The sequence below is a fragment of the Diplotaxodon limnothrissa genome, linkage group LG6, assembly GCF_057381915.1.
Source record: "Diplotaxodon limnothrissa isolate DT_005_m linkage group LG6, D_limnothrissa_male_GT1.1, whole genome shotgun sequence".
NCBI lineage: Eukaryota > Metazoa > Chordata > Actinopteri > Cichliformes > Cichlidae > Diplotaxodon > Diplotaxodon limnothrissa.
The window spans coordinates 34584560-34595984 of NC_140601.1; the positions used below are offsets into that span (position 1 = coordinate 34584560).

General features: G+C 39.2%; 1 protein-coding gene across 1 annotated transcript; it reads right to left on the bottom strand.

Annotated features, from left to right (window-relative positions):
• Positions 1 to 998: 998 nt before the first annotated feature.
• Positions 999 to 4072, bottom strand: LOC146631029 (myeloid-associated differentiation marker-like protein 2). The gene is made up of 2 exons (XM_085355094.1): positions 3771 to 4072; positions 999 to 1702 (listed from the first exon to the last, which is right to left on the bottom strand). Exons 1-2 carry the CDS (start codon positions 4049 to 4051, stop codon positions 1051 to 1053), a joined length of 933 nt encoding a protein of 310 aa, XP_085211220.1. The 5' UTR covers positions 4052 to 4072; the 3' UTR covers positions 999 to 1050.
• Positions 4073 to 11425: the final 7353 nt, after the last annotated feature.

Here is an 11425-nt window from a genome sequence, read left to right on the forward strand (position 1 = left end):
GGCTAAGTCATTCGATAGTGTCTTGGCAGTGTTTCTGGGATCTTTAAACATCACATCACATTTTCTTTCCAGAGTATTGCTTGTTCTGTTCTCTGTGGCTCTCTTTGACCTTCTTCACGATACCTCTCTCTCCAGTTCTTGAAATGCTGTAATAACTTTGTATAGTCATGCCATGCTTTGCATCGGCGATTCTTTTTCTCAAGTCTAAACTGATTTCTTTTGGCTTTTGGCATGATGCTTTCTCAAGCAACAGCTCAAACACTGCTGAGGCTTTAATACTCTGTGTAAATTGATTTTGGTAATTCTTTGTTATTTTCTGAAATAATTTCGTTATTGGGTGCAAACAGAAATAATCTACGCTTTCTTAAGAAAACTAGTTTGTTTAGAAAAGCTATGCGGAAAATCCCCTGCTCTGTTAAAAAAGGCGCTTGGGAAAATTTTGACAAAAACTTTAAATCTTACAGGGCGGCTGATAATTTTCTCCTCATCTGCATAGACTGAGGAAAGCATTTCATAGAGAGGCTTTAAAGACACCAGCCTCTTATAAATGCTGTGTCATGGCTTTACTATGAGTGCAGACGGCTCGTGTTTATTTTTGGCAGCCTGAGTCCGTAGATTGTTGGTGTGGGGTTCGCAGATGACAGGGATGCCATGGATGCCAAAACCAGGTTTGCTATTTATATTCAAGACTTTTATGTATTATTTGACCAAAAATACAAGTAGAAAGGAAGTGTGTGTTGTGTCACAGGTCAAGAATAGTGGGAGTGTCTTGTATTTTGAGGATTCGGCAGGACATACACTGGGTCCAGACTGTCTGGGTAAGGCTGGCTCCTAAGAAAGAAGGGGTCAGTTTTGCCATGGTAGGGTGTGGCAGTGAAATTCCACAAGAGTGCTTTCAGTTCAAATTCATGATGTCTCAGCAGCAGAGTAAGTGCAGCACCTGGGTTGGGAAACTTGTGCATTACAAATTTACCTTTTCTATAGTTTTAAATATTAAAAATCATAAACTGAGGCAAATAAATAACTTAAACCAATGCCAAATAAGGATTGCTAGGCCCGCGAGTTACTGGGCCTATGTGAGGAGACGAATCTTATCCTCTGGGAATAGATCAGGTCAGCCAAATACAGTCCAAAGTTGACGAAGGAAAACACGGCCACCACAACCTTGCTGTCCCACGGACACTTCCCCTGTGGACAGGACGACGGTCTCCATGGGGAGCTGTATTTTGTGTCAAAGCAGAACACTGGCCACACCACTGATGCACTCAGGTAGAGCAGTACTTCGAGGAGGGTGCACACTACCACAAAGCGGTCAAAGGGCATGCAGCACACAGCCTTGGTCCGCTTGCATACAGTCATTATGATCACCAGTGCTGTGAGAGCAAAACAGAAAGCATAGACAACAACACAGTAGATTGTGCCTGCATACTGGGAATACTGACTCCGGTTGGCCAGTGCACCAAAGATGATGCAGGCTACAAAGCCCTGAACAACTTTGAGAAGGCCGGACACTGTGGCCATATAACCCGTCACAATCTGGCCTGGTCTTGCTCTGCACAAGGCCACTTCCGCCCCGTAGGCCAGAGTCCCCAGGATGGAGCAGACGGTGACGGCAATGCGGAAATTTCTGACATCACAGCCAGCGTAAGGGCACTCGGATTGCACAAAGAACAGAGGGTAAACAACAGAGGCCGTCACATACCTGCAGAAGAAGGAAAGAAAAGCTATATGAGTTTATTAAATCTGAGAAAACCAGAGTTACATTTACAACTATGTCTGTAACGTCTCATAAGATACACTATATAAAATATACACTGTGCAGTCTTTAATAGGTCAGCAGGAACCTTTGTTTTATTTTCTAAGTTATGGCATTAAATTATGAGTGAGGCTGACCCTTAACCTTCCCATTATAACTGCTTTGGTATAACTGGAAACAAGTTTCTGACTGCAACAAATTTGCAAAATGCTGTTTTCGAAAGTCTCTTGGAGCTATTTCTAAACAATTGCAGATTCTAAGATCATCACTTCAAACAACTGTACCCATGTACAAGTTATTTATTCGTATCATCACTTTGCAAAGGTCTGGCCAAGGTACAGCTTGCTAAGGGACATTTAACCAAATATTAGTAAAGATATATGCAGATTTTTCAGCCTGTATGTATAATTTTGATCCTGTATGGATCCTGTAGAGGATCAAAAGTCCCGTAAAAAAACCTCACACAGTGACAGTAGTGTGATTATGTGCCCAGTATTGCAATGAAAGGTTAATGTTCTACCTCTGTTAAAGCTGTGACTCTTTCAGCCACATAGGTAAGAGTTGATTAGAGGTGTGTTTACACAGGAAGTCAGTCCTAAAATCAGTCTGGCTTTAAAGATGGCTGTAATCAAGAACAGTTCAAATATCCCTAAAGTCTCACAATTTAACAACACCTGATCCAAGTGTGTTTAGCAGTAAAGACCAGGTTATAAGATCTCAAACTGCAATATTTTTTATCTAGTCAAAACTATGTAGGTTTCTTTGTTTGTGCTTTTTTAAACACAATACACAATAGGTGGTAGAGTCAGATCCCTGACTCCTTATCAGTGCGTGTGTGTGTGAGTGTGTTAGAAAGCGATTAGACGTTAGATAAAAACATGGTATAAATGAGTGTTTGGGTGTCAGTGGGTGAATGACACTTGTAGGAAATAATAATAATAATGGATTGGATTTATATAGCGCTTTTCAAGGCACCCAAAGCGCTTTACAATGCCACTATTCATTCACTCTCACATTCACACACTGGTGGAGGCAAGCTACGGTTGTAGCCACAGGTGCCCTGGGGCAGACTGACAGAAGCGAGGCTGCCATATCGCGCCATCGGCCCCTCTGGCCAACACCAGTAGGCAAGTAGGGTAAAGTGTCTTGCCCAAGGACACAACGACCAGGACAGAGAGCCCCGGGATCGAACCGGCGACCTTCCGGTTACAGATACGCTTCCCAACCCCCTGAGCCATGGTCGCCCTGACTGCTCAGCTGAGTAGAAACATTGTATATAAGTCCTGTTCATTTTCCATAAACTTGATGTGGTGAATATTTGCTGCGTTTATTCATTTAGCACATCCAGTATAGCAACAGAAGCATTTATCTGGAGGGACACTTGATGAATTGAGTCCAGTATTTAACTCACATTTCAGATCTGCCTGCTAAGTAATGTAGTTTTTAGAAAAAAGGCATCTTTTCACCTATGTACACAAATATTTAGCAGCTCAGTGCCAACCTTGCCTGTGCAAAAAGTGAGTGCAGAGCATATAGAAGATTTATCAAAATCGTCTTTTAACCGCCTGATGCTGGAAAACACTGACGGTGATAAGCAACAGTTGCTAACTGTAAAAAAAAGTGCAATGGAAAGTGCAAAAATATTTCTTAAAGCTGGAGAAAACTGTAGTCGAATGATAATCATCTGCTGTTCATCACTGAGCAGCAGTTTTACATTATTAATTGTCATTTTTTTCCACCGTTGATTAAATAGCAGATTTAATTAATTAATTCTTGCGAGAATTTGCCAGTGGGAGACGTTAGATCATGGTGTGCATATATTTTTATTGTTTCTTCATTTAAAAGGACTCAGAAGATAATGTTTGTTTCTTTTTATGCAATAATTCATCCGTTAGATGTATTTGGGTATTTTTGTTGGGTGGATATTAATTTGCTGCATGTGAAAAAACTGGTATGACGAGTGAAAGGTGGTCAAAATGTAACTTCCAGTTCAAAGGTTGACTCTGTGACTTACATGAGCGTTGCAAAGGCAGCACACGTGACTGTGAGGTTGTCCCAGGATACGGGCAGGTAGCTGTAGAGACGAGTTGCATCCAGGAAGAACACCAGCACTGACATGGCGAAGCAAAAACACCATGCCGCCATGCAGAACACGCCGTGTGAGCCACTGTAGCCAGCAGTGTGGGTCACCATCGCGATCACAGCACAGCCCAAAGCTAACTGACATAGCCGGGCTGCACCCAGAGGTGAGCAGAGAGCCTTATGGTTGAGATAGGGACCGCTGTGGGAATCCATGACAGTCCAGGAAGTGTACAGTGAAATATTCAAGACAGAACTTCTTTAGGGCCTCAGAATTGGCAGAATTTATGATGATGAGGAGTCTTTTATGATCTCAGGTTATCTGACTGAATCCCTCCGCTTCATGACATCTGTGGGGAAAAGAAGCAAACAAGAAAGAGTCACTCTCACAGATCTGAAACACTAGTATAGCTTCACTTTAAAAATAAGCTTATTCTGCGTTTACCTCTCTTGTCTCATGAAGCAGCCTTTGTCTCTCCATTAGTGCTCTCATCATTCACTTTAAGTCTCCGCTTTGCATCCCTTCAGACAAAATTAAACCACTGACATGTGCGTGGAAATCACCACTGCCTCCAAACTTAGAACGCCACTAATGATGAATGGATGCCTCTGCTTTCAGCTCAAACATCCGGTAAATGTGTGTTATGGCATCAGACGCTCAGGTATTTTGAATTATTCACTCTCATCTCTCTCTCTCAGTCGACTTGATGAGGACAGTCGTACTTATGTGTTGATGAATCAGAGCATGTCACCAAGTGACATGGGGAGGGGAAACACTTTTTTGAGGTCTTCTGTCAGAGCTCAAGCAGCCAGCCAGGCAGGCAGGCACACACACACTCACCTTTCTTCTGAGAGTTTATCCTGATTATTCCAAAATATACAGACTCAAAACCAGGAATGAAGTCGTGAGGACTGTTTGAAAATCTCCTGTAGAGCCTGATGAGCCTCTTCCTACTGGACCACATCAGAACCAGGTCCGCGCAAAACTCTCAGCTGATTCAGAGCCTCCTCTTGACTCTCGGATCATTTATGCAGACTCTGGCATGTTCGGTCTCATCCTCGTACTTTCCCTCTGTCGCACCCTCGCGCTTACTTTCTCCTCCCATGTGCTCCGGGGACGGGGTGCCATTGGTCTGTCAGACCAGAATGGAAGTTATTTGGGGTTGGGCCATCACCAAATGAGTGTTGGAGGGTTGTGTACATGTGGTTGGGCGTGGAGCTGAAGCATGCAGACACATTGCAGACCCTGTGGAATGAGGTGAAATAAATGACCCCAGTGAAGCTGAAACCCAGAGACTGAATAACAAAACAGGTTAAATATCTGACTCACTAGTTAAATCAATCAATTTAATACAGAACCATTAAATGTCTTGGTGAGCAGAAGCAGCATGACCACACTCTCAGACAATAAAGTGCTTAACATTTTAGTTTTATGGTATATGGGACTTTTTGAATCTAGCTATACTGCACATTATATTTCTAATATCTGCATTTATTACCAACTGATAATAACCAAGAGCGAGCAAATGTTCTCGAGGAGAATTGAACTCAAAAGTAACTTTCTGTAATAATCATCATCATTATGCAGATATAAAAGACAGATATAGAATGAAACTGGTCACAGTGGATTAAGTGCTAAACGTGTACCTTTTGGGATCTCAGAAACAGAAACATACAAAGTTACTTTAAGCTCAAATAATCAGCCCTAGATGGTTGATTTGCATAGCTTGTATCTTAAGCCTTCCCTTTTTTGTGCACCTATTGTTTTCCCTCATTTTTTAACCCAGTGTTTTGTTATTTCATTTCGTATGTGCCAGAATCAGTATGGGGGATGGATGAGGACCCAAACACAGGATGGAGGAGGCATATCTAAAATGTGTCCAAATGGGAAAAAAAAAAAAAACACAGACGCAAAATATTCACAATCAAAAAGGGAAACAGCAACACACCAATGGAGGAAATACATACACACAAAGAGATGACTACACAGCAGGAGACAGATGGCCAACAAAGCACAGCTGAACTTAATTAAGGCAAGTAAAGACAATCAGGGAAGCGAGGAAGGCACAGACAGGAAGCAGAACTAACATATAACACACAGGTGTCAAACTCCAGGCCTCGAGGGCCAGTGTCCTGCAGGTTTTAGATGTGTCCTTGATCCAACACAGCTGATTTAAATGGCTAAATTACCTCCTCAACATGTCTTGAAGTTCTCCAGAAGTCTGGTAATGAACTAATCATGTGATTCTGGTGAGTTGACCCAGGGTGATATCTAAAACCTGCAGGACACCGGCCCTCAAGGCCTGGAGTTCGACACCCCTGATATGACACATTAAAAAAAAAAAATCTTAAAAAACCCAAAAGACACCTGTAAACCCTGATACAAAAGAAGCTGAGGGATCTAAACACACGACCAACAACTTTAAAACATTAAATGGAGCTTAATAAAATCCCAGAATTCAAAACTAACACGAGAACAATACATGATCTAAACCAGTACAAAAGGTTCAGAACTCAAAGTTTACAAAAAAGTATTACAGCTCAAAAAAAGAACAAAATAAACTAAGAATAATTTAAGACCTCAACTGGAACAAACCCAGGCAGAGAATAAAACTCGGGAATAAAAATTCAAAACCAAAGACCATGACATGGAGGATATACACAGTCCCCACATCCTAAGATGATCCCCACTCTGGAAGAAACACAGTGACCTGGTACTCACATGCAAACAGGAGTCTCAAGGACTGAAACACAAAGGGTTCAGTTTTAAGTTTAGCAATAGTACAAAATAAAACATATATATATATATATATATATATATATATATATATATATATATATATATATATATATATATATATGTCCAGAAGAGCGCAGTCCTGGGAACAGCTAAGATACTGCGCAGGACCCTCAAGCTCCCAGGCCTCTGGTAGAGGACCCGAGCTTGAAGGATAAAACCGCCCGCATGGGCGTGCTGGGTGTTTTATATATATATATATATATATATATATATATATATATATATATATATATATATATATATATATATATATATATATATCTCCTAAAATATTAAAAATTCATTATTTCTTCTTTTTTATTACTATATGGACTTGATTTAATAAAACATGACAGTCAATCATTCTGAATATTGGTGTTGGAAATATCGCTATATAAATATGAATAAATATGTAATACATTCTCAGTCTTGCTATTACAGCTGACATAAAAGCTGGATGTTATCTAGTTACCCAGCAGACCTGGGCTCATTTCAGAGGGAGATTAATTCATTAATTAACTATGTTGAGCTTAAATGTTGAGCTTAAAGTCAGAGTTTTCAGTGTCATGAAGGTTGGTCTCCTTTTACCTGGCTGAGCTAAAATTGTAACTTGTGTTACCATAATGATCTTGTTGGCAGCTTATTATGTTCAGTTTCATTTAAAATAATGTGGAAGAGCATTTTTTTTAAATACCTAATCTTGTATTTACAGTACGTTTTATGGGGACAATTCTCTGCTGAAGCAAGCGGTTTATTAAATCCAAGTGTTGACATGTGTCCTACACTGCAGAAAGAAGATGGGCAGCAGCAGCAACTGTGCTGATGATGAAGCAGAAAGCCTAAGTTAATACAGAAAGTAAAAAAAAAACACAATACTGAGATACCGATTATTGTCTCTGGCTGAGTTTTTAGGTTTTGTCGAGTCAAAGAAAGTCTGGCTTTGCTGAACTTTCTCTGTAGTACCCCTCAGGTCTCCTCTGACATGCATGGTGAAAAGAACACCCAAGTGCTGCACTGGCAGAAGTAACTTTTTGTCCTTATTATTAAAGCTGCAGACATCATGAAATCCTGTTTTCATTTTTGTTTTTTCAGTGTTTGCATTTAACCAAATAAATCTTGACTATAAAAAATAACTGAAGAGTTTAGGCACCACTAGTCATTGCCAGGATGAGGTATAGATGGATGGAGATGCTGTAACATCACCCACTGGTTGTTGAAGTCTCATTAAGAGATTTCAGCTAATTGTTTTCACCTTATTCATCTTGATATTTAGAGAGTTGGTTTCATGAACAAGAAGCGGATCTGGCTGAGAAACTGAGAGATGCTTTAGACTCATTGGCAAACGAGATGTGATTGACAGGTTGTTTGCCAGCAAGCACACCTTATGTACAGTGTATAGGATTAGGTAGAAGAAATTATAGTTATAGACTAAAACAGATGGATGATAAACACTGTAAGATAGATAGAATAGTTTATTTCGAAGAAGTAAATGTAACTAATTACCAGTTATGTTTGACATTGCTTCATATGGAGTTATATCTATGTGCAAAATACCTTAATGAATGTTTTAACTTACTCTTGCCTTAATCTATAAAAATAAGGAGAAGACTTCAATAGAAAACAATGAGACAGCTCAATCACTGAGAGGATGAAGTCTATATTCATGCAATTTATTGCTTCTAAACAAATGTGTGTATTTTTGTACTTTTCTTAACTTCATCTGTACAGGTGTTCTTATCACTCTTTTTTGCAGAACGTATATTGGATGGGTGTGTGTTTTACAGGTGTTTCCCTACACTTCCACACACAATATAGCATGTACGGGAGTATAATAGAACAATACATATAATGTGTATATAATGATTTTTGATTTATGAGATCCTTAACCTTGTAGAGAATTGCAAGAGACGTTGATATTTTGCCTTTAATATAAGTGAATCTAGGATAGTTTGTGATGTATTATCACACCACGGATTTTCCCCCCCCAGATACTCTGTCTCATTCAAAGTTATTTATTGTCACTTTACTATTTGTAGAATATGCACAATTCCCAAATATCATGAATTTTGTTTTACTCATGTCCAATGTTAATTTATTATAGTCAAACCAAGTCTTCATATTATTTATTAGTTTTCTAGTTCATTCAGAAGTTGTTCCAAGTTACTTCCACAGTACAGTAAATTTGCATCATCTGCAAATAATATTATTTTCAAAGACTTTGAAATTGCACATATATGTCATTAATATACAATAATGTACAGAACTTATCTTTGGGGAACCCCACATACAACAGGTTTCAATTTTGATTTTATGGCATTTATTTGTTTATATAAATAGTTTCTGGTTTTTAAGGGAACTGTTAACCCATGATAATGCCACCCCTCTGACCCCATATGTGCAAAGTTTATTAAGTAAAATGTTGTGACTGACTTTATCAAATGCTTTTTTTTTTTTATCTAAAAAACTCCAGATAGCATATTCTTTGTTTTCAGTTGCAGTTGTTACTGTATCTTTAAATTCCATTAAGGCATGTGTTGTGGTTCTTTTGGGTCTAAATCCACACTGCTGTTCATACAGTACATTGTTTTTTGTGGGAAAGTGATACATTCTATTGTAAAATATCTTTTCCAGTATAGAAGAGAACTGTGGTAGCAAAGAGACGGGCCTATAAGAATTTATGAAACATTTGAAGACAAATATTTGTATCAGAGGGGTGAAAAATGAGGCTTGGGGACATGTACGATGTTGTCACTGGGGAGTAAAAGTATCCTACAGTGAAATCTAACTTGTTCTCATTTAACATATTAAACATAAAAAATGTGCTTAAAAATCTACATCACATTATTGTGCAGGTGAGATTCAGATTTACTTAAACAATATCATGAAGTTGCTTCAATGTTTTTTCTATTTATTCTAATTAACAGCCTGAGTCCATAAATGTTAATATTTGCCCACCTCATGAACAACAGCAGCCACAGATCAGTCCTTAAGTCTGTGTCTCCACCTGCTGGTGCGTGATGGTCTGTTGGTCTTTTGCACTCATGAGGAGCAGCAGCAAAAACCAGAGTGAATGACCATTTTAGCTAATTGCAACGGTGCTAGGTAACTAGCTATCCAGCATAAATACACTGATCAGTGTGCGGCCCTGACATTAGCGTTAGCACTGATATTTGACAGATACTCAGTCCACATCCCAGCAGTGTACTCTCACTCAGTTTGTCCCACTGTTGGTAGTAAAAGAGGACTGTTCGTTCACCTCTGGGCCCTCACTCTGTACCACAACACTGCAACTCAGGGACATCAGTACATCACACTTTGTATCACATTAGTCTTGAAGAAGTGGGCTATAGTAGACACCTTGATAGCTTGAAGGAAAGGTCAATTAGAGTTGAATTCAAAGACTGAATGAATATGGTATTTAAAGTAGCTGTACATAATGATACAAATATATGTTATTTATATATACCGCCAAATTACAACAACAGTTGCCTCAAGGCACTTTATATTGTAAGGTAAAGACCCTACAATATAAACCCCCTATAATACAAAGGAAACAGAGAAAACCCCAACAATCATATGATCCCCTATGAGCAAGCACTTTGGTGACAGAAAAGCTCCCTATTAAGAGAAAGAAACCTCCAACAGAACTGGGCTCAGGGAGGAGCGATGCATGACCAGACAGTGACGCAAATGAATCCCACTGTTTTCTGGGTGGAGTATGTGATGCAGCATGGTGAAGCTCGGCGTCTGCATATAACCTGATCTAGTTACAGTGGCGCAGCTTGGACACAGATTAACACACTGCATTAAATGGTTTCATGTTTGGTTGGACTTAGTCACCAATGTTTGGCTCTCTTTCAGTCACTAAAATGTGCCACAGGGCTCCATCCTTATATCTCTTTTGTTACTGACATAATCGGTATTACACTGAGGTAATGTACATTTTTATGCTGGCGACAGTGTTTTTTACACTACTGGTTCTTCCCCTTATTTGGAAAACTAATGTGCTTTTAATAAATCTGTAATCTATCATAAATGTGCTCTAAACTCTGATGAAACTGAGTAATGTTGTTGATGGGGTTACCTTAGGATTTCTACCCATCTGTTTATATCCGAACCTTTCAGCTATAAACCTCATGCTGAATACATATCAAAACTCTAAATTTAAAATTGGATTTTTATACAGAAACAGTCTCACATTAAAGCATAAAGCCCATAAAGCTCTCATAAAGCTCTCCTATTCCACTAGAACATTCTCACAGGTATAAAGCTCTCAGTAAGAAACCTGTAAAAATAAAGGATTTTCAAAATAATCTTCAGTACTGGAGTTTTTCCTGGGTGCTGTGTTGCTCACTATTCTAAATATTACTGACAGTTGGTCACACAGAAGAGGGTTTTCAGCAAACACTGTTACTCTGAGTGGTGTTATTTATATTTTCACAGACTGTCAGATATGAAATGCAATTCTGAGGCTTTGGTTAGAGTCACCTACTGTAAATATTTGTATCCGAACTGAGTACTGACTGATAAACATCAGAGAAATCAGAGAAAATGTGAGTGGAACTATGAATATAAACGTGTTTTGTGTTTTCAGGTGGCATGGGCTCAGAGGAAGCCTTTAGGTCTTCGATTAAGATAACTGTTGCTTTAAGGAATGTGAGAGTAAACACGACTTGGCATGCCCCTCTTTTTGTTTTACAGTTGTAGATCACAGTGTGTTGTCGTCCAGTCAGAGTGCAGCTCTTAACTCGTAGCTGACCTCTAGGCAGACTACACTCTGGACCTGCAGCTGCAATCTGACATTAGATTTT